Source organism: Silurus aristotelis (genome assembly GCF_946808225.1).
Source record: "Silurus aristotelis genome assembly, chromosome: 8".
In the NCBI taxonomy this organism is placed as follows: Eukaryota; Metazoa; Chordata; class Actinopteri; order Siluriformes; family Siluridae; genus Silurus; species Silurus aristotelis.
In genome coordinates, this window is record NC_139581.1 from 5,357,649 (window position 1) to 5,382,648 (window position 25,000).

The 25,000-nt window shown below is 36.4% G+C and overlaps 1 protein-coding gene across 1 annotated transcript in view; it reads left to right on the forward strand.

Annotated features, from left to right (window-relative positions):
• The window catches only part of nbeab (neurobeachin b), a 444,946-nt gene that overhangs the window by 245,375 nt on the left and 174,571 nt on the right, over positions 1–25,000 (forward strand). The window contains exons 34-36 of the mRNA XM_083547720.1: positions 4,962–5,023; positions 16,394–16,458; positions 21,597–21,705. Of these exons, the coding sequence (XP_083403846.1) occupies positions 4,962–5,023; positions 16,394–16,458; positions 21,597–21,705 (236 nt within the window). The remainder of the gene's footprint in view (positions 1–4,961; positions 5,024–16,393; positions 16,459–21,596; positions 21,706–25,000) is intronic.

A 25,000-nucleotide genomic window follows, 5' to 3' on the forward strand; every position in this document is an offset into this window, starting at 1 on the left:
GGCTCTGTTTAAATAGAATGCATTTAGTTTGTCCAGCAGCATGAGCTCGGGGTCAAGTAGCCACCTGACTTATGGGTGGATGGAGTGAGAGTCGGGGGTCGCAGCGCCCGTTTAGAGGTCACCTCATGTACGGCATGCTGGGACATAACCTCAGCCTCGTAAATGTGAAATAGGGATTGTAAAGACGGGGCTAGGGATGCTTGGCCTCTGAAATATTACAGCTTCCACAGGTTTGTTAGCAAAGAAGCGATCATTCTGATTTAAGAGGATGTTTCAGTGACACAGTGGGACATTTTAGATACCAGTTGGAGATGCTCGATCTGTTCATCAACGTGCTGGGAAACTGATTAGATTACAGTATGTATTAACAGATATACGTAGATGATTATATTTATTTAGTATATTTTAAAATGTTGAGAAAAAAAACCCAAATATATATATATATATATATATATATATATATATATATATATATATATATATATATATATATATATATATATATATACAGTGAGGAAAATAAGTATTTGAACACTCTGCTATTTTGCAAGTTCTCCCACTTAGAAATCATGGAGGGGTCTGAAATTGTCATCGTAGGTGCATGTCCACTGTGAGAGACATAATCTAAAAAAAAAATATCCAGAAATCACAATATATGATTTTTAAACTAATTATTTGTATGATACAGCTGCAAATAAGTATTTGAACACCTGTCTATCAGCTAGAATTCTGACCCTCAAAGACCTGTTAGTCTGCCTTTAAAATGTCCACCTCCACTACATTTATTATCCTAAATTACATGCACCTGTTTGAGGTCGTTAGCTGCATAAAGACACCTGTCCACCCCATACTATCAGTAAGAATCCAACTACTAACATGGCCAAGACCAAAGAGCTGTCCAAAGACACTAGAGACAAAATTGTACACCTCCACAAGGCTGGAAAGGGCTACGGGGAAATTGCCAAGCAGCTTGGTGAAAAAAGGTCCACTGTTGGAGCAATCATTAGAAAATGGAAGAAGCTAAACATGACTGTCAATCTCCCTCGGACTGGGGCTCCATGCAACAACTTACCTCGTGGGGTCTCAATGATCCTAAGGAAGGTGAGAAATCAGCCCAGAACTACACGGGAGGAGCTGGTCAATGACCTGAAAAGAGCTGGGACCACCGTTTCCAAGGTTACTGTTGGTAATACACTAAGACGTCATGGTTTGAAATCATGCATGGCACGGAAGGTTCCCCTGCTTAAACCAGCACATGTCCAGGCACGTCTTAAGTTTGCCAATGACCATTTGGATGATCCAGAGGAGTCATGGGAGAAAGTCATGTGGTCAGATGAGACCAAAATAGAACTTTTGGGTCATAATTCCACTAAACGTGTTTGGAGGAAGAAGAATGATGAGTACCATCCCAAGAACACCATCCCTACTGTGAAGCATGGGGGTGGTAGCATCATGCTTTGGGGGTGTTTTTCTGCACATGGGACAGGGCGACTGCACTGTATTAAGGAGAGGATGACCGGGGCCATGTATTGCGAGATTTTGGGGAACAACCTCCTTCCCTCAGTTAGAGCATTGAAGATGGGTCGAGGCTGGGTCTTCCAACATGACAATGACCCGAAGCACACAGCCAGGATAACCAAGGAGTGGCTCTGTAAGAAGCATATCAAGGTTCTGGCATGGACTAGCCAGTCTCCAGACCTAAACCCAATAGAGAATCTTTGGAGGGAGCTCAAACTCCGTGTTTCTCAGCGACAGGCCAGAAACCTGACTGATCTAGAGAAGATCTGTGTGGAGGAGTGGGCCAAAATCCCTCCTGCAGTGTGTGCAAACCTGGTGAAAAACTACAGGAAACGTTTGACCTCTGTAATTGCAAACAAAGGCTCCTGTACCAAATATTAACATTGACTTTCTCAGGTGTTCAAATACTTATTTGCAGCTGTATCATACAAATAAATAGTTTAAAAATCATACGTTGTGATTTCTGGATTTTTTTTTTAGATTATGTCTCTCACAGTGGACATGCACCTACGATGACAATTTCAGACCCCTCAATGATTTCTAAGTGGGAGAACTTGCAAAATAGCAGCGTGTTCAAATACTTATTTTCCTCACTGTATATATATATATATATATATATTTTTTTTTTTTTTTTTTACTTTACTTTTACTTTTTTACTCTACTCCTAGATCTATAGCAAACCAAAAGCTACTTAAAGGCTGAAAACTTCACATCCTGTTCTTAAGTGTCTCTGTATGAGAACTGGACATGCAGCCGACTAAGAGTGTTTAGAACGAAGATGTGTTCTAAACATATACACATATAAATATGAACAGGAAGTGCTCTGTGTGTGTAGGCATGGTGTATCATTTCTGAAATTCTTGAGGATACAAAAAAAACAAAATCATGTAAATGGTTATTTTGTTACTTTCAATAATTAGTGATACATTTTCTGAGAAACAAAGAGAGCACATTCATTCCATAATGCTTACGATGAATTTATATTAAACAATGAATTTTGTGTTTATTTTTCAATTGTAAATGCTTTCGAAAAAGTTATACCACATTTAGGGAAAAATAAATTACAGTGGGCAGGAAAATGTGTAGTTTAGTTAACAGCTATGAACTTGAGGGATGTAGCTGAGGCTGAGGAACTGTAAAAGCGTGTAATAACTAACATTTATACACCAGACTGACACTGCTACTATTTCTACGTAAATATCAACAATTAAAACACTTCACATTTAAACCACGCCCACTTTGGGTTAAAATGTGGCGTAAATTCAAGAATATTTTGAGCATGTGGTTGTGATATGCTAATAGGAACACACTGAAGATCTCTGAGGAATTTAGGGTTTCAGTGTGGGTTCTTTTTCTAGTCCTGTTTTGAAGTGATCCACATTTATATTGGGTTAATGGATTTGTACCTCATATCATTGATGATAATGACCATAGGGAATTTTGCACACCGTGCTTTTAGTTTTGAGGAGACACATATTTAAGCCAAATCCTTCAGCATCTCATATATACACTATATAGATGGAGAAAAACATGCATGTAGTTGGTGTGACAGATGTAGATGTAGAGGACAGGGGGTTTGTGGAGACGGATGATCCTCTGTGGCGACCCCTGATGGGAGAAGCCGAAAGAAGAAGAAGATGAAGGTATCTGATTTTCCCAGCCATTTGTGATTCTTTCCCAAACTCTTACCACAACGTTGGAGGCACACAATTCCACAATATACAATGCTTTGATGCTTTAGCATGACATTTTCTTCTCACTCGAACTAAGCGACCCAAATCTGTTCAAGCATGACTGTGCCCTTGTGCACAAAGCCAACTTCGTGAAGGTCTTGAGTGGCCTGCTATATTTACAACTGAACACCTTGGAGATGAATGTGAACGCCGACTGCACCCCAGACCTCCTCAACTCCCTTACATCAGTACCTGTTGCACATACCGAACTAAGCTGAAGTGTCCACAAACTTTTGTACATATTGTGATGTAGACAGTATATATTAAGAGAGACAGATAGACAATAAAGATTTCACACTAATAGATTCAAAAGTCATTAATAGAAGCTGTACATCGCAGGGCACCAAGTGATTTTTTTTTCTTGTACTACAGACACAATGTTCTCTCAAGATGTCTGTCGCTCTGCCTCACGCATTTCTCTAGGGAAATTAAATACGTTTAGTCATGTGGTGTTAAGTGTGTGAGAGGATTTTGGCGACCTTATTGTGTTTACTCGAATTTTCTTCACCAAGATTGTTTCGCTGCCGTTGCTCTTGGCGCCGTTGGGGCAATCCGAGGATTTGGAAAAGATACACTACGATTTATGTTGCTTAAAGTGATCTAAGAGCTGACAGACACAAGATGACCTCTAACCACTCCAGAGACGTTATCTTGCTTTTGGAGAGAACTGTTAGATGTCTGAAAGACGGGCCTTTGACGTGACGTGACATCGGCTTACAGAAAGCCCCACGTGCATTCATGCTTAAACAGGCTTATATTTGTGTGGCAAAATTGCAGACATAATATTTTTGGTTGTAACAGCAACATCATAATTGTTGTTGGATGCTTAATTCTGATTGGTCAGAAGTCAGTGCAGTTCTCACAGCAGTTGTGGTATGGAGGCAAATCACAGGTGTATATTAAATCCTTTGAGAGACAAAACAAAAATGTATATCATGTTTAATGTTATATATAACTACTGGTTATACACATCCTAGAGAAATAATTGTTACTATAAAAACAATTTTATAATAGAAATTAAGTTACGATTTTCTACACTTGGAAAGTCTACAGGACTGAAGATCTTCTGCTTGATACTGTGATTTTCTCAATGTTTCTTTTATGCAATTGTCTTTACAGTAACAGTTAATTCTCTAGGATGTTTTAGGAAAAATGTATCATGATATATATTTTTGTAACAGTTAAAGGTACAAGTCATCAAAAGTAAGGTTTTCCACCATAGGAAAGTCTTTAGGACAGAAGATTTTGTACTTTATGGTTTCTTTAACTTTGGATATAAAGGTCATGAGTTTAATTCACAGCCACACCAAGCTGCCACTTCTGGAACCCTGAGAAAGGCCCTTAACCCCATAGATGCTCAGTTGTATGAAGGAGTTAAATAAAAGTCACTCCAGATATGAACTTCTGCCAATATGCCGTAAATGTCAATAATTTTCATAACTGACAAAAGGAACTAACTTGTTTTCTGGAAGTTCCACAGCATTCATTTTTGGTGTATCTATAATGTCCTTGTTTTGCTGTAAGAAATAGACAAAATTTGGAACATATTTTTCCTGATAACCTTTAGGATGGAGGAATTACCTGCCATCAATACCAGAAGTGTGTCCATGACAGCAAAGATATCTTCTTACATAGCAAATTTCCATTGATATTAATAAACGTGAATGTTGAATAGATGACTAACGCTTTTTCCTTTCTTGTCTTCATCAGGTCTGGTGTGTATGAAGTCGAGTACCTCAGTGGTGGAGCTGGTCATGCTGCTTTGCTCTCAGGTGAGTGTATCTAGCTCGAGGAAATTGTATTTCTCTTGAGCAAAAATTTACGTGTGTACTTTGACCCGGTGAGCTTTGTAAAAGAAATTGTCATCTTAACTTTGCAGAATGATCTTGTTTGAAACTGTTCCAAACTTTTCTGGTCTAATGCTTTAAAAGATGCCCCCCTGACAAGCACTGGGCACACTCAGCATACGATCCTACAGGAGCTTCCCAGCAGTCCTTTACTCCCAGTGACATATTACAGCTCACTGATCTCCCTGGTCTCTTGTTAAGCCTTTGCTTTCAAAAGGGTCAAACTCCCAGTGTTGCCATCAGAGGAGGAGATATTTAACATACCTTCTGTCAGCCCATCAGTCTTGCCCAGCGAGCCCATAAGGAAACCATTACCTCAGCGTCTCTCTCGGAGGATCCTGCTGTTTGTAGAGCTCCGTGGGGCTTTTTGGAAGCCAGTGGCACCTCAGTGCTGTCCATATCTCTGAACACGCCACTCAGAAGGAGATTTAGTTAATACTCGTGAAGTTCTGCACATCCATAGACCAGGCCTGATAAAGGTTCCTGCCTCCAGACTGAGTGGCGCTCAGTGCAAGTCCTGCTGCTCTGCTCCTTTTCTTTTGAAGTTTTTCTTTTGCCATTTCTTTTGTTTTTATGGCTGACGAGTGAGCCTGGGTGCTCGGTGTATGTTGAAGTTATTACTGAGCGCAGCGTCAGAATCCCTCAGCCCTTCCTTTCCTTTTTCCTCCCTCCATCAATGCGGAGATAGCATTACGCCCGGCTCCAGGACTTCCTGCCATTAGAAGCTCTCAGGGTAAAAGCTAGGTCTGATCTATCGATCAGGACCTGGAGGGGTGAAACCCGATATCAGGCCCAATGTCATTTTTTGAGCCATCGGGGCATGTTTGGAGCCAGCACTCCACAGGCCATGATTTATACACACTCTCTCAGGGTGAAGCTGGAATGCTAGCCTGAAAAGGAAAGGATTGATTTAGAGAAGATAGAAGTGTTTTGACGTAATGTTATATTTTGGGCCTATTGAGCTCTTTTTTGCTTGTACTATGAGACATATTATAAGTTTCTGTTTGAGAAGATGTTGAGCTATCAGCTTTTTATTGTAAATATACTTATTTTTTATATGTTTTGTTTACTTTTTGATCCATTTGTTAAGTCTGGATTGAAAGAATACGATGTATGCCCTTTGAAGAGCTTGCAAATCTCAAAATGTCTGCATTATATTCATTGCTCAGAAATACTGAGATGGAGAACAGTCAAAACGTTGTTGCCAGGTCTGCATAAAATCATCTGATCATGGATAACATACAGGGTAATAATAACTGTTTTATATGGAAGACTTAAGAGGCCATGCAATATTTTTCCTTATCACGACTTAATTTTCTCGTGATCCAGACACAAGATTTGTTTTCTTGTGACCTCAACATAAACATGTTTCCTCGTGATCTTTACTTAATTTTTCGGTTTATGTCCGAGAGGCAGCATCATTGCGGCATCATTTATCAACTTTAACTTTAAGTTCATATTAGTAACTTCATTATAGAGATTTAGGATTCCAACACGTACTAAATGACATACACCAGAAAAAGAAAACATCATTGGAGAAAATGAAGTAGTGATCATGAGAAAACAAGAGAGAAAAAAATATTGTAAAACGTGGCATTCTATATAGTTTTTAATTATATCACATTTATATTCTCCTTCTTTGGTTTGAGACGCTTAATCTTCTTTCTTTGGCTCAACTCATGCCTGAATTTATATCATCTTGTTAGATTCGCGTTATTTTAGAAGCAGAGCGATATTTTTGTGTAAAACGTCTCACACTGATTCATGCAAATAACATATTTGTCGAAATGTAGCTTAGTTTTCATACATGATCCTATTATTGTCAATTAATTTCCACAAATTCCCATGATCAGAATCCTAATTTTTAATCCAGACATCATTCAGATTGTTGCAGTCATAAGCATGGGCGTAAATTTCATTTAATAGTAGGGGGGACAATAAATCTAAAAATTCTCATGAGCAATTTTTGAAGGGGGACACAAATAATACAGTCAAATTGTACTTACAGTATAAAGATATGTCTCCACAGTGACTTTGTTTCTATCATTATTATTGTTGCATGGAGACTGCGTCAATTACAATGGTAATTCAAACTGCTTTACATAAATAAAGTAAAACTATCATAAAAAAATCACAACAATAAAAACAAGGAATAAAAATAAAGGTTTAACATTTTATTTACAAATTAATTAGGACACTTAAGAACAGAATAGAAATTAATTATAAAAATACAGTGGGGTCAGTTCGGATGTAGCACAGTGCTCATTTAGTAAATGCACAGATAAACAATATGCTAATTGTGTGTTAATGTTAAATTAACAATATACCAAGTCGTCCCAAATAAAACACTGCATGGGAAACGGCTTTGGTGTGTTAGTGTCAGTGCACTATGCTACAAGCTATTGTAAACACGCTAACGTTCACTAGATAAGTCATATTTTAATAGCTAATAGAGCAGATTCATGGAAAATTACATCGCTAATCAGCATTTTTGCCGCAACTAATTTATGAATGAGTCTGCATCAACTACATTAAAGAGAATTGCTTTATTTAAAGTGAATAAAATAACCTAGTTAATGGAGTTGAACATTAATTAAGCCGCAGACACACACCTGACTCGTGTGTGTAGAGTAGGTGAGATGAACTGGGAACGCAGGCAGTGGGTCAAACCACTGTGAGGAAGGGGAGGGGGAACTCAACTGTTTCTAAATGCACAATTATTTAGCTACACATACATATATTTTTTCATATAATAGAGAATACATATAATATAGGGTGCGATTTTTTTAAATAATCTTTTTTTGGGATTCACGCCCATGGTCATAAGCAAAAGAATATCGGACACCCTTGCGATTCTGTCAGAAAATGTAACCCTTCTTTTAGAAAATCGTTGCAGTTGCAAATGTTTTGGTATTCACATATTAATATTTTTGTTTGCATAGTAACAACACAAAAAAAACTGAGAGAAAAAGTCAAATCTGATACAATTCCACACAGAACCCCCCCAAAAAATGCACTGGACAAAACTAATGGCAACCTTACCTTCATATTTGGTAGCACCCTTAACTTAATATTTGGTAGCACCCCCTTTGGAAAAATTTTTTGAAATCAATGGCTTCCCATAATCATGAATGAGTTTCTTACTCGTCTCCACTGGAATTTTGGACCACTCTTCTTTTGCAAACTGCTCCAGGTCACTTCAGATTTGAAGGATGCCTTCTCCCAACTGCTGTTTTGAGATTTTTTTAGATGTTCAATGGGACTTAGATCTGGACTCATTGCTGGACATTTCAGAAATCTCCAGTGCTTTGTTGTAACCATTTCCGAGTGCTTTTTGACAGTGTCCACTACGCTGTGCCCCAAAATTCTTTGACAATCAACAGATTTCATGATATCATTCACACAGTCAAGCCATCCAGTGCCAGTAGCAGCAAAGTGACCCAAAACATCTTTGAACCTTCACTATGTTTAAATGTAGGGGCTGTGTCCTTTTCTTTGAAGGCCTTTTATTTTTTTTCTGTAAACAGTGCCATGATGTCCTTTATAAAAATGCTCTATTTTTGTCAGCCTTTGTGTCAGCAGTGGTGTCCCCCTGGGTCTCAGCAGTGGTGTCCTCCTGGGTCTCCTACCCCTTTTCATTCAGATGGCGACGGATAGTGCGAGCCGACACTGTTGTACCCCGTGTCTGCAGATCAGCTTAAACCTTGGTTGTGATTTTTCATAAATTTTGCTCTTTTGTCCACATCCAGGGAGGTTCGCTATTGTGCCATGGGCTGTAAACCTCTTGATTATATTGTGCACAGTGGACACAGGAACATTAAGATCTCTAGTAATGGACTTGTAGCATTGAGATTGTCCATTTCTTTCCAAAAAAACTTATCTATAAACACTTCTACACAACTCTTTTCTCCATGCTCAGTGTGACACACAACACAATGGTTGAGTAAACTTTTCTCCATTTTAAATAGTTGCAAGTGTGATTACTATATTGCCTACATGTGCTTGAAAAGCAATTGTTTCTTACAATGTTGACAAGGTGCCAATAATTTTGTCCAGTCTGTTTTTGAGTTCTGTGTGAAATCGTATCAAGTTTGACTTCTTACCAGAAGATTTGCAATTGGAACAGTTTTCTGAGAGAATTGTTCTATTTTCTGACAGAATTGCAAGGGTGCCGATATTTTTGGCCATGACTGTACCTTGTACAGCTACTCACATTTCTTTCACAGTGCTGCGTATTTCCATTCAGACAGTAGGCAGAGCCGTTACCTCGCTACCAACAACCTCAAACTCAAACCTCTTTCTCAATTGTCTCTGCTCTAATCCTCCCAGACAGCAAGGGTTTTTGCCACACCGACCTTTTGCCCTGTTCTGCTTTGCAAACTGTCAGTATTACGAATAAATTAGTGATAATCATCTCACTGTTTTTTTTTTTTTTTTTAGGGGTGGGGTTATTTATGTTCTCCAATTATGCTGAATCATTGCAGACCGCAGACAGCCGGTGTCTCCGTCCTGCAGAGTGGCAGAAATTGTACCGAAGGTCATGCAGGTCGATTCCATGTAACAGCTTAAACATACTTAAAGGATGGATCGTGGAGACAAGGAGATTTAACGCTGGAGGACCTCCAGATGTTGGCGAAGGCGAAGGGCAGATAAAAGCAAAGCGCCTGGTCTAGCTCTTGACAGGTCAAATTGAGACGCCGCAAATTCATGAGCATCTATTAAGGACTGTTCAGCCAATCAGCACACAGAGGGAAAAATACTACAGAATTTTTGGGGTGGGTTTTCGTAGTTTCATACTTAGTTTGTTGTAAAGATGGTTGTTGATAGTTCGGATTTTTTTTTTTTTATTTGAAAGGAAGTTTGGGATGAATGCTAGAATTTCTTTAGGAGCATAATACAAATATATAATATTTTTGGAATTTTTATAACCATATATCTTATAAAAGAAAATTGGTGAGGGGAAGTAGAATGAGTGCAAAAGTACGGGGATATCAATCTCAAATGAGTAAATTGAAGGAACATCTTTTTTTTTTTCAAATTAAAGTGCATTAGGAAATAAGAAAAAAAAGAAACCTCTAGTCAAATAATTGAGTCTATTGGAAGCTTTGAACTTTTGCAGCAAAAAAAATAAAATAAATCCTCTTTCATAACGTAATTTATAATAATGAGAGAAATCGCAAATGCAGATTTAGAATTCAGACAGTGAGCGCACACATTGAACGACTTTCGATTTGGCAGCTTTTATCTGGGTCTGTCTTGTGCGTCTCCATCGTTCTTTCTTGCGGGTTTAGCTTGTTTGTTCTTCCGCCCATCAATCGATCAGTGCAGTAGTTTTCAGGGTGCAATTTTTTTCCCCTTGCATTATTATTTAGTTTTATAAATTTTTTTTTTTTTTACTTAGTAACTAATATGATTTTAAATGTAGTAGAGAGAGAGAGAGAGAGAGAGAGGGAGAGAGAGAGAGTTCAAGTCAGGTAACTAAGGAGGCAGAGCAAACCAGGGGTCAGGAACAGGAACCAGAGCAGGCAGGGTGGGAAGTTATCTCAGGGGCTAAGGAGCCGGTAAGATAATCTGGCCTCGAGCTAAAGTCTTGTGTGTCCTTAAATACCGGGAGGTGCGGGAAAATCTGCAAGATGGCCACCGACCAGGAAGTGCGCACTAGGAAACCGGAAGTGCGCAACCTTACGCACAGAAGATTCTGACACAATTAATCGCAAGTTTTTATGCATTATGCGAATGTTTGTTTACTATTAGTAAAACCAAACTCAACATGGAGCCTGAAGACAAAATATTCTTGTAAATGTTTTTAAGTAATTATGGTGTTTAAAATTACGTAAATCATCAGTAAACCAAACTTAACCTTTGCTATGTTTCCACACGGACGGTTTTAATTGCTGGATGTGCGCATCATGGCGGATTTTGGTAATTGATTTGAGACTTGGCGCATCAGTAAAACAAATGTTTAGTGATTAAGAATTATTTTCCAATGAAGTTTATCGAATTTTTTAAAAGGTCTGAGTAAAGAAAAAACGTTGTGAAAGTGTTTTGTGTCTTTTAGTAGACCGGCAGCATGCTGTATTTTTTCAGTATTGACTTGTGTTAATGTAAATTTCCGAAACACTAGCATTATCCCAGTCTTTTAATTCTTAAGCATCATCACAGTCCTTCAAAGCATTATGGATATTCATGTAAACTAAATCATGCACATTATTCTTATCCTCAATATCATCCTCCTCTTCCTCTAGAACCATGCATTCTTCCCTGTCTAAATTCCTCTCTTGTTCTCAGATTTCTCTCAGCTGTACCCTCACCAGTCCTCAGCCTGCGATTACACTTTCTATTTACATGACGGATCATATTACCACCTTCTGGAGGTGCACACATGAGTGTTAATTCACTTCACAATCCCATTCGACGCCCCACAGGGAGCATTGTTTCACATCCCTGATGAAAAAAAAAAAGGCATGAAAGATGAGCTTTACTGCACCATCTCTGAAAGCAAAGCAGATTCGATTTTGGAATCGGCTTTGAGCGGTCAGTCACATGTCATTTTTTTCCCTGTGTTTATTTTTGTCACGTGAGCACTTTTTGATCTGGGGTTCTAAATGAAGGGTTTGACAGGGTCCAGACTGCAGCCTGCAGCCAGCAGCCTGCAAACACGGTGCAGAAAACAACACAAGGAAACAGAAGAGGAGGGAGGTCTAAGGGGGTCACTCAGAACATTTGGATACCAGATGCGCTTTGCAATTGTCTCATGCTGAGCTAGGTTTGTTACTTAGGACTAACATGGGTACGGATATTTACATTTAAAACAATGAACATGACATTTTACATAGCATTGGGTGGTTAGAGCTGGGATTTGCCCTAATTGTTGGTACATTCATCATCCATTATACTATCATTCATTCACATTTAGACCTAATATTCTGTAGGCCCTGATCTTTCTTCAAAATTCATGAAAAAACACACAACAATCTAAATATGAGAAGCTACTTAGCATAAATGAATGGTATAAAGTACAAGACATAATGCCCTACAAATGTGCATAGAATTGTAGTTAAGTAAAACATTGATAAACATGATATAGACAAAAGTTTGAAAATCTGACCATAAGATTCATATGAGTTCTTTTTTTAACCATTCAATATTGCATCTTGGTCCTATTTAAGAAGATGTTCCAGGGTGTTGGAGTGTGTTTGTGAAGATTTGTGTGTGATTCATTCAGCCTCATTGGTGTTTGTAGAGTCAGGTACTGATGTAGGTGAGGAGCCCTGGAGAGCAATCAGCATTTACATTCATCCCAGAAGTGTTCAATAGGATTATTGAGATCTATAGCAGGCCATTCAAGATCTTCAGCTCCAACCCATGTAGTGCATTTGTTCATGGAGTCGTCTTTGTGCACGGGAAGATTTTCAGGCAATGTGGAATAAGATGCATATGAATCTTATGGTCAGGTGTCTTCAAAACTTCTAGTGTAGTTTACACATAGGCATAATATTAAGCTTTGGTCAGAAACCCATGGTTGTTTGAATTCACTTCCTCGTTCATGCATAATGCAATATTATTTCAATTGAAAGAGCGAAGTGGACTGAAAAGACGTGTGGAAATGGAGACAAGGTGGTGTTTATGTAACATTTTCAGAAGGGGTTTTGAATGTCAACGCTCAGAAACAGTCAGGGGTAAAGCTGTCAGACACTCGGGAAAGTCTTCAAGACGGAGAACTTTGTGCTTGCGCTTTCCCGCTAACATGACAAGCTGTGTGTTTTGTCTTATTAACTTAAAGAGAGAGAAAAAGAGAGAGAAACAAGAGGCTGGTGAGAGAAAGACAGTTTGTAGCTGCTATAACAGAAGTGATAACAGAAACTGACTTGCTTTGCAGAAATTCTATAGCAGTAAAATGTAACTAAAATAATAATAAGATACTGTAATAAATATGAAATTGCTGGTACATGAGATATTCCAAGGTGCTGTTTTTATATATACATATAGTTCTACATATATCTAGTTCTAATGTGTCTCCCCTTCAATATACACTCCGTTTACATTCAACACCACTGCAGTCTTGTTTCTGTGGAGGAGATCGTTTTTATGTCAGTTGTTTCTAAACCTGTGCTGTTTTCTTCTTTACTGCATCAGTTGACTCAAAATGTGTTCCTTTTAGTTCTGATTTCACTTTATGAAAAAGTCACAGTGTCTTAAATCTATCGAATATGGAGGTATGGAGTAATGTATTTGTCGGCCAAAAACTGTTTCACAGAAAGTTCTGTGTTAGCCAGCACATTGCCTTGATGAAGACTTCACTTTTGCACAGACTCTTTCTCTCAGCTTTGTCAAAACTTCCTTGTAATTATTACTGATTCACTGTTTTGCATAAATTCTTTTTGTAAAATCTGTTGAATTTTTTTCCACATTTTCTTCGTTTTTTTTGAAGTGGAAGGTCGTCCATGGCGTTCATCGTCATCCACATTTTCACGTCCTTCACTTAATCTTTTGTGCCACTTAAACACACGGGCATGAGACGTGCAGTCTTTTTCCGTAAGCCTCAGTAATCATTTGCAAAGATTTTGCTGGTGTTTCATTAAAATGTACAAAATTTTTTACATTTGTCTACAGCAGACACCTAAACTACTTTAGGCGAAGATTGACAATAAACTGAATGGCCGAGAGTGTTGATATTTGTCATGCAGGCTAAGACATGTTCAAAGTCACCACTCAAATGTTCACAATCAGTTGTCCCTACTTTGTCTGAAAGTTAGAAATACAGTCTTTTTATTGAATAGTCACACCTTGTATATGAACTCGTATAGGTCAAGCCACATTTTGTTGGCATTGTTTTAGGTTTTTTAAACAGAAATGGTCTTGTTATATTGTTTATATATATATATATATATATATATATATATATATATATATATATATATATATATATATATATATATATATACAGTACAGACCAAAAGTTTGGACACACCTTCTCATTCAAAGAGTTTTCTTTATTTTCATGACTATGAAAATTGTAGATTCACACTGAAGGCATCAAAACTATGAATTAACACATGTGGAATTATATATGGAATTATATACATAACAAAAAAGTGTGAAACAACTGAAAAATGTCATATTCTAGGTTCTTCAAAGTAGCCACCTTTTGCTTTGATTCCTGCTTTGCACACTCTTGGCATTCTCTTGATGAGCTTCAAGAGGTAGTCACCTGAAATGGTCTTCCAACAGTCTTGAAGGAGTTCCTCGAGAGATGCTTGGCACTTGTTGGCCCTTTTGCCTTCACTCTGCGGTCCAGCTCACCCCTAAACCATCTCGATTGGGTTCAGGTCCGGTGACTGTGGAGGCCAGGTCATCTGGCGCAGCACCCCATCACTCTCCTTCTTGGTCAAATAGCCCTTGATGCCTTCAGTGTGACTCTACAATTTTCATAGTCATGAAAATAAAGAAGACTCTTTGAATGAGAAGGTGTGCCCAAACATTTGGTCTGTACTGTATATATTAGTGCATCTCCACTAAAGGATGCAATGCAATCCGATTCACCCCTACAGTGATGCAGTGAGATCCGATTTCGATTTGATTCAACAAAATGTGATTCAATGCAATACGATGCAGTGGAAAAAATATGATGCTATGCAATTTAATATGGTACAGATAAAAGTGCCTTTTGACTTCTAACGCATGGCCCTTTCACAATCAGGCCTTTATAGTGCAAAAAGATATATAGAAAAAAGATTAAACATGACCAGATGTTTTTTTCTGTTTTGTCACCAGGAAGTTACAGCTCTACCTCTGCCATGTTAATCTGTATTCTATGTGACTCTCAGGACACACCTCGTTCTCCGTAGTGTTGTGATACCTCATATTCACGTAGCAGCTGCGTTGCTGAGAAACAGTTTAGCGAGGAGAAATCAATCTACAGATCAAATATTATAAATAAATATCAAATGCCAACTTCAAAATCTGATGCACACTTTTTTTAATCAATGCATTACATTGTTACCTTTAATGCTGATGCACTGACACAAATCGGTGAATCTTACCCTCCCTAATACATATACAGTATATACATATATATATATATATGTATGCCATTTTTGCTCCAAAATCTGCTGCATCATACAATTGACCTAAACACAATATATATTTTATACTTGGCTACATTACAAAATTTATCATATTGTATTATTATATTCATTAATATAATTTTTTTAAAAATAATTTTGTTAATTTTTTTCCCTCCAAGTGTTAATCATTTTGTGTATAATTTAAAATAATGCTTGAAAGGGTAAGTTAGGAAAAAATAATTCTTTTTTAGGCATGCTCTCATGTTGCTTCCACTCAAACTAGTGACATCTCTTCTGTGTCACAAGAGATAAGTAAACTGCATACTACATAAGGAAGCAGAGAACACAGTTTACAATAAACACACTGTTTTACACACTCACACACTCGCACACAGCCGACTGCATCTGTCACTCACAGAGTCTCGAGAGAGAACTGTTGACCTATCCTAACCTCCCGGATACGAGGAAGTCTTTTACTGATGTAGTCTGTAAAAATGATTTTTTTTAGTGCATCACTCATATTTCTGCTCTGGGCATCTCAGCATGTCTGCTCTGAACCCTCTCTTCTCCTCACCCCAGGACCTGGGAACATTTTTCAGCTTCTCTTTTTTCCTTGCCTACAGACACCCCCCTCTCTCCAACCCCATTTTTTTTTTTTTACCCCCAAACCAACACTCCTACTTTTGTGAGCAAACAGGAGAGCTTCAGAGTTTTCCCAGAGCAAGCTCCCAAACGGCCTCTTAATCAGCTCCAGACCCATGTTCTGTGTCTTTGCGTGTTTGTGTGTGAAAGACAGAGCGAATAAAACTTGCTACGGGTCCCAGCAGCGCTCCAGGCGAGTGGAGCCAGAGGGATGGAAGTCTTCAGTGGTCTGTCACTTGGTGCTCAAAGAGAGGAAATGGCTGTATTTAAGAGGCGAGGGGATACGGTTTCACTCCACAGTTACGTCTCTCTTTTTCTTTCTTTGCGTTTATGGATCTGTTCTCACAGGACGAAACGATCCCTGCTCTCATAGGAACTCGGCTTTAGCTATAAGTAGTGTTAACTTTCACTCGTTGATGTGTAATCTTTCTTTTTTTTGTCACATTGACTGCCACTGAGGCGTTGTGGATGTCTTTGGAGAGTGGGCACGAAAGATGCTTTTAAAATACAAATACAGCTCTTGAGCCGGTTTATTATATTGGACTGTTCGATCACAACTGATAACAATATTTGTCCTGTTTTCTAGGAATGGCAGAACTCCATACAGAAGAACGCTGGATTGGCCTTCATCGAGCTAATCAACGAAGGAAGGTATTACTGCCAAAATTCTCCAAAAGTGCAGAATAGACAGGGTCTGAGTAAAAATCTACAAAAAAGACTTAACCACACATAAAAATCAAGTTATACCCTAAATACCATACACTATATGGACAAATGTATTTGGACTCCTGACATTTTCAGCTACTTGTGGATTCTTCCCAAACTGTTACCACAAATTTGGAGACTCACAATTGTGTACGACATCTTTGTAGTAGAATTAGATTTTCACTTTCTTTAAACTAGAAGACCCAAACCTGTTCCTACATGACAATGACAACACAAAGCCATGTAGATATTCTTGCTTGGGATGAAAGATCTCTTTCAATAGATCCCTGATCTTTACCTTCGGGATACATTTTTTACACGCCGATTGCATCCCAGGCCTCCTCACCTACAGTATATCTCTCCCTAACATCTTTGTGGCTAAATGAATCTCATACAAAGCAAACTCTGAAATATAGTGGAACATCTTCCCAGATTAGTGGAGGTTATTATGACAGCAAATGGGGACTAAATGTGATATACATTAAAGCACATAAAGGTGTCGACAAATATTTCTATTTATCACCTTCATCCATATATCATTAACCTACTTAATAATCTGCATTGGGATAAAAAAAATCAATTAAAGTAGGTATATAATATATTATACCTTATAATAGTTAAATAAATTAGCAAGACATTCCAATTAATACTATTGAAATGATATTTAAAAATGTGTTTGTGTTGTTACAATTCTAATATAAAATAAAAGAATTAGATACTGAAATTTGATTCAGGTGCAATTAGACGATATTCGGCTTAAAAACCTTACAAAGGTGTTCCTGTATGACACTGAATGAAGAAGCCTGAAGGCATAGTTAAAGCAACGTGTATTAGAGTGTAATAGGGACAAAAATAGATAGAATTTCTCACAAAGTGGGAAGGAACAGGAAGTGTGGGTAATTACATACTCTGGCTATTTTGCTAAATTTTGTGCAATTAGCTGTGGTCATTCTGTCTGCTTTGCCAAGGCCAGGTGTAAATTACTACCATGTGTGTTACTCATTGTTTTGCCAGATGAAGTTGTGCTGTGAGTAAAGCTATGTTACAACATTTCAACATTTTCCCTATTTATTCATATATATTTTTATATTTATTTATGACATAATGTGTAATAAAGAAAGAAATATATATTAATGTGTTCCAATCTTCCAGTAATGTTCCACTGAATTGTTTTTCTTTTTTGGCCAAATCTGGCAACCATGATACAAACATTTCAAAAACATCACAGAGACATACATCAATGTCCACGTTGCCGGTTTAATTATACAAAGTTCACTCTGTATACAGCAGTCACACTTATTGTGACCATATATGATACTATAGTAACAATGTGTGTTATAATTATACTATTGTGTGTTATAGTAAAAACATACTGTCATAATAACACCATATTGTGTCATGGAAATTAATATTGCTACAATTATATATCGATTTATAATTTTACTGTGTATCGTAGTAACAAAGTAAGCGTACAAACCATGGCCTATTATCGTAATACCATAGTGTATCATTATAACACCATAGTGCATCACAGTAACATCATAGTGTACCATAGTAACATTGTATTGTACCATTCTTACATTGTAGTGCATCATAGTAACACCATTGTGTACTATAATAACACTATGACAACTATGGTGTTGTCATAGTAACACTATAGTAACACCATAGTTTGTCATAGTAAAGTAATACTCATAGTCATATACTCATACCTGAGCGTATTACAGCAGCATACCAGTTTTATACATTAACACCATTGTGCATGACAGAGACACACCATATAGTGTCACATTAACACATCAGTGTATCATAATAAATATTTTGTCACACTACAAACGTGTGTCATAGTAGATCATACTGTGTCATAGCAACAACAAAGTGTCTTAAAGGAAAGCCACACTGTGTTAACACAATTGTGTGTGTGAGTGTGTGTGTTTTGTTTGTGGTGTTTTTTTATAGAGCTGATCAGAGCCAGCTTAGCCTGCATATCCATCTGCTGACCCATCTGTCCCCTCAAACACACACACACACACACACACACACACACACACACACACACACACACACACACACACACACACACACACACACACACAGACTTGGAGTTCTTTTCAGAGAGTGTGAGTGAGCAGTGACAGGCGCTGTCCAGGGTGCTGGCACGTCTATCACTCTCTCCACTGTACATCTGTAGTGAGACACCTTTCCCGCTGTCACTTTGTTTTTACCAGCTCTACTGTAACACACATATAATACTGCATAAAGCAGGATATAAGGATAATCATTCACAATTCAGCAAACACACACAAGCGTACACACACACACACACACACACACACACACACACACACACACACACACACACACACACACACACACAAGCCTTCAGCAAAATATGTAATTGCATACACAGCACAAACAGTAGTGTTTGATTTACTGTGAAACTGTATACCATCACGTTTCACCTACTATTTGATTTCCATGAATGTCCATCAATCGAGGACAAGTAGACCATCTTGGGAAGTTGACAAAATGACTAAAAATTTTTTTTAGTATATTGTACAATAGTGAGGTTTTATCTTGTCACCACAATATGCAGGCTTCGGGCCATGCGGCAACTAAAAGTCTCGATATATTTCCTATTTGTCTCCATGTTGTCCTTAGAACAGCTCCATATTCCACATGGGTCCTAATGACCGTTTTCCGGTCGAGGGGAAGCAGACAATGGGACAGAATTTCAGAAGGCAGATCTGTCATCTAATGAAATTACATTACAAATGAACGTGGGTTGTATTGCAGAGCATGTGGCAGTTCAAAACCTTCTCTGATGTGGTCAGTGTTAATATTTTTCAAGTTACGAGCCTGGAATGTGTGGTGGTCATAGACGTAATGAAAAGGTTGCATTGTTTTGTTAGGATTATATTGGAGTGGGCAGAGTGGTCAAGAACCCAAGCAAACAAAAATGTCATTACAACTGGTTACTCATTTCCATCAAATTTCTCAGTCTGGAAAATTCTATGTTCCCAGCACAAGTAATATAATCAGATTCTAATTTCATGCTGGTTCTAGAAAAGTTTACAATAGAAAACATTACTGGTACACACAACCCCCATCAATGAACTCACATTAAATACCACAAATAATTAAATAAAATTTGTATTTATACCGTGACAGTTGGCAACTAAGTTATCAACATAAGACAATACTTAAAAGTCATTTTGTATTAAAATTTAATTTTGTAAAATTTTCAACATTTGTAATTTTTTTTTATCTTAGTTTATTGTATGTTATTCAAGGCAGCTAAAATTAAAATTTTTTGATTATTTTTCTATATTTATTATATTTATGTATATTTATACATACATTATATTTTGGATATCTTATATATATATATATATATACTTTTTTTTTTTTTTTTTTAATGTATTTTTTATTTTATTTTATTTATATATCTATTTACTTTCAATATTTAATTTTTTTTTTTTGTTTGTTTTATTTTATTTTTTATTTTTTTACCTAATATTTGTAATGATAGTTTATTCACCGCAGTATGGTGATAAAGTAATATTTGTTGTGTCGATTTCCATGACCTGAGCCAGGAATGTTAGAAAAAGCTACATTTGTCAGTGAAATTTTTATTGTTGTGTAATTTGTGTGTGTTTTGTGCAGACAGATCTACCTATCTGACTAAAAAACTATTGAAATGTGCAATTCAGAAAAAATATTATTTAAAAGCAACAAAATTTTACATTTTGATGTTAAATGTTCACTTTTTGACCAATTTAAATCTCACACCTTACCAAAATAATAGTTTATAAAGAGGGGTGTGACTTTGTGACAGGGTTAGTCTTCATATGTTGGTACAAATGCAGATGATTCCAATTTCAAACCCCCTCTGGCTTCTTCATAAACAAACAATGTGGCTTGTACCACAAAAATTAAATGCCAGTGTTGCTCAAATCTACTGTCCATGCAGAAGGCATGAGCGTCTGCACTAGCTGTATTTTGTCCCTCATATTATTAGCAGGGGAAATGGGGTTTACAGCTTGTTTCCTTGTCAAGCCTCAAAAAAGCTAATTCAGTGCTTGTCAGCTTTTCCAGGACATGCCTGAGATTGATGAATGTGGTTATGAATTCAACTTCAACCGAGACATAAAAATAAATTAGACTCAGTATCATGCACCAGAGAAGCACAATTATACCAAACGCTGGCTTAATGACATGTAAAATAGGGTGTAATCATGACACCGGAGACTTTGAGCTGTTGCAAATGAGCTTTTTGAGTTTATACTGGAGTGTGATGGTGTAACTGGCATCAGAAAGTCTGACGGATGATAAAACCTGAACATTGACTTATTCAGTTTTATAATGAATGGCTGGAAGTATGAATGGAGTTTAGCTTTTTCCAGAAGTACAAATATTAGCATTGAACAATTGTAGTTAAATAGCCGCCTATAATTAAATAGGATATTACAGAATATGTGTAAAAATGGTTGAGCAAATAAGTGAATAGGGAACGTGCATCGATTGTCAATTAGGTATTAAGTATTAAAATTAGTGAAACATTATTTATATATGAAATATATATAATGTAAATATTATGCTATTAATATTTAGTGTTTAATGCTACATACTAGACTTTTTCATATTTATTTTTGTATATATATTTCATCAATTATTAATACTAATTAAAAATAGAATATTACAAAGAATTATTACATCAATAATTGTAAAATAATACAAATAACATAATATAAATATATTTATTTTTTATTGTTATTCGTATTATATTACGTACGATTATCATATTAAATATAAATATTATTTTATACTGATTATTATTAGTTTAAACTGACGATATAAAGAACAGATTGTAACTTATTAAAGTTGGAATTGTAATAAATTCTGCTGTTGTTCTGAATGATAAAGTTTTTCATTTATTCTTTATTTTATTTATTTTTTTTATTTGTAAACCACAATATTCTCACATAATATTCACTTATTCCAGCTTCAGTTTTTCATTTCACAGTTTTCCTACTTCACTTTGTAAAAATCTCTTATTTGACCTTTTCTTTACTCGGTGTTAGACTCCTGTGTCATGCCATGAAGGACCACATTGTGCGAGTGGCCAATGAAGCCGAGTTCATCCTGAACCGCCAGCGAGCCGAAGATGTCCACAAGCATGCTGAATTTGAGGTATTTTACACAAATTACTACTCAAATATCTCAAACATAACAGCACTGGATTGGGTTTTGGGTGTTAAATGTGGCCTTAATAGACGTATATACTAACATCTGGATCTTATTAATCTCAGACCTCTGAAAGTGTTGAGTAATTGGATTTCAGGAGTGATCCTACAGAAAATATGATTTCCTGAGCTACATATCTACATGAGTACATTATTTTCACAAGTATTCAAATCCAGTGAAGGTTTTACTGGGTAATCCCCAACCTTGTGTTTCCCAGCACAGATTATTCCACATGTCCTAATGCAGAATACAAAAAGAAATTGAATAACTCATTTTTAATTTGCACATAAACCCGTGTGCCAAATTAACACACATCGCAGGCGACCGCATTTACACGACATGGGGGACTATTAGCTTCAGTCGAGACGCTAGAGAAAGCGCCGCTCATTACCTGATTAAGCCGAGTGAGAATTAAGCCTAAACCAAGCCATCCATTATGTTCAGATCATCTTTGTATAAAGAGCTCAGGGAACACTTTATTTTTGTTGTTTGTACATTAGACAGTGGTGCCAAACTGACCAGGCTTCTTATTATAACTTCATTTGATTTCTTTGTTTCCTGTTTTTTAGTAGTTGCCTGGAAAAGCACACGTGCACAAGTTCATGCATTCCGACTATCTGCTGTCTTCATAACGTAACCATCTGATTTTAAAACGCAATGAGTTAGACTAGTGACTTTAGTTGGGCTTGCGGTGTAGAAGAGCAGGTTTTATCAGGAAGATCAGGAATAACTGCACCAAAAACATCCAATGAACTGAACCTGGTTTGTAAATTGTAAATCAAATGATCATTTTAAGATTCCTTCAATTTCTATTTTATTTGTCTTACAAAAGCACACATTTATTTGTTTATTTATTAATTTATTTATTTGTTTGTTTGTTTGTTTTCGTTTGTTTGTTTATAATTACCATCAATACTAGTAAAATTGTGCCAGTTTGGATTCTCAGGGTTTTTTTCATTGGCATCATTGTCACCCCATCGTCATCATCATTGTCATCGTCATCATCATCATCATCATCATCATCATCATCATCATCATCATCATCATCATCATCATCATCATTACCAGTAGTAGTAGTAGTATTTATTTATTACTCATTTCTACTTTTTTTGATTAATTGATTAATTAATCTCCATTAACACTTACATTGTCAAATGATTTCTATCTTTATACCTTATAAACTAGGTTGAGATCATCATCATTAGCAGCAGTAATAGTAGTAGCAGAAGTAGTATTTATTAATTTATCTATTTATATGTTTATCTATTGATTGATTTACCAATAATATTTGTACACTTTCAGCTTTAACATCATCATTGCCATCATTAGTAGGAGTAGTTATAGTTTTAAAGTATTTATTTATTAATTAATTAATTAATTTATTTATTAATTTATTAATTAATTAATTAATTAATTTATTTATTTATTTATTTATTTATTTATTTATTTATTTATTCGTTTATTCGTTTATTTATTAATTAATTAATTAATTAATTAATTTATTTATTTATTTGTTTGTTTGTTTATTTATTCATTTGTTTATTTATTCATTCATTCATTCATTCATTCATTCATTCCTTCATTTATTTATTTATTTATTTATTTATTTATTTATTTATTTGTTTGTTTGTTTGTTTGTTTATTTATTCATTTGTTTATTTATTCATTTATTTATTTATTTATTTATTTATTTGTTTGTTTGTTTATTTATTCATTTGTTTATTTATTCATTCATTCATTTATTCATTCATTTATTTATTTATTTATTTATTTGTTTGCTTGTTTGTTTGTTTGTTTGTTTGTGTGTTTGTTAATTTTATTAGTAGTACTTGTGATCATTTGGACAGTCTGGGTTTACCATTATCATTGTCACCTTCTTCTTCATCATCATCATCATTTGTAATTTATTATTTATTAGTTTAGCATTTATACATTTGTTTTATTTTTTATTCATTTGTTCATCAATTCATTTGTTTATTAACTTAATTACTCATTAGTTTATTGATGGATGGATTTAATTCCTTTATTACTTCCATTGGCAAATGATTTGCCAAATATAAACTTGGTAGAATCATAATCATCATCATCATCATCATCATCATCATCATCATCACCATCATTAGCAGTAGGAGAAGTAGTATTTATTTATTTGTTTGTTTATTTTTGTATTACCCATTAAAAAATAAAAACGTGCTCCAGACAACACACTGGATAAGCGCAGGTATATTCGCTCACCAAACATCAGACATCTTTGTTGCTATCGGCAACCTCCTCGTGCTGAGTGCTATATTTAAGATAAGATAACTTAGTTTGTACAGTTTGCTCGTGATTGTCGTCGCGAAATGCGTCCAGATCTTCTGTCTATCCGCATGACAGCATACACAAAATTACATCACTTCCCACAGCGAGGTATTGGATGATGGTATCAGGTATTTTTAAGTGTAAGGAACAATATTGATGTTGTTTTCCAGTAAACATATCAGTAATATTAATGGATTTTCAAGCCATTTATAGTAACACTGATAAAGAAGACACTATGAAAGGAGCAGAAGAAAAAATACGATTGTTTTATATAACTCGTCGAGCAACTCGTCTTCTCTCTGCAGCAGATGTGATGAGTTTCTTATCAGGATGCACCAGCTTCCCTTAGGCAGCGTTTTGATATAGAGCTCTTCAGGATTTTTGACCCGGCAGATAAACCGCTTCAGACATAAAGATAGTCGGATTTGGCGGTAGGACAGGGAAGTCTGCCTGACCCAGGATTCGTCGCGTCTGCCAAACGGTCCGCTCCTCGTCCCTCTTCCCGTCCACTTTATTCCGATCCGGACTGATAAGCCCTCTTTTACAATTAAACTGGTGTCACTACAAAAGCCCTGTATTCCTCCTGAAGCGATAAATAATGCTTCATATTTGTCAGAGCACTCCACGCTAGAAGCGAGATGACACCACGAGATTGAGTTATCGCCCGTTTGAAGAATATGTCGAGGCATAACATCTGACAGAATTCAAATATAAGGCAGGAAATTCAATTACGCCCCCCTTCCCCTCTATACCACCTCCCTCCTTCCTTCATTCTCTCCCGCTCTCCCTTCACTCCACATCCCTCCTCTGCCCGAAAGCTTCTGTTAGCAAATTAGATTTTGAATATTAGCCAGCGATCCCCCCAGGAGCCGGGGAGGGGGGGGATGGGTGCTATGCAGTAAGACAATCTTATTTCAGCCAGAGAGATGAAGTCAGGCTC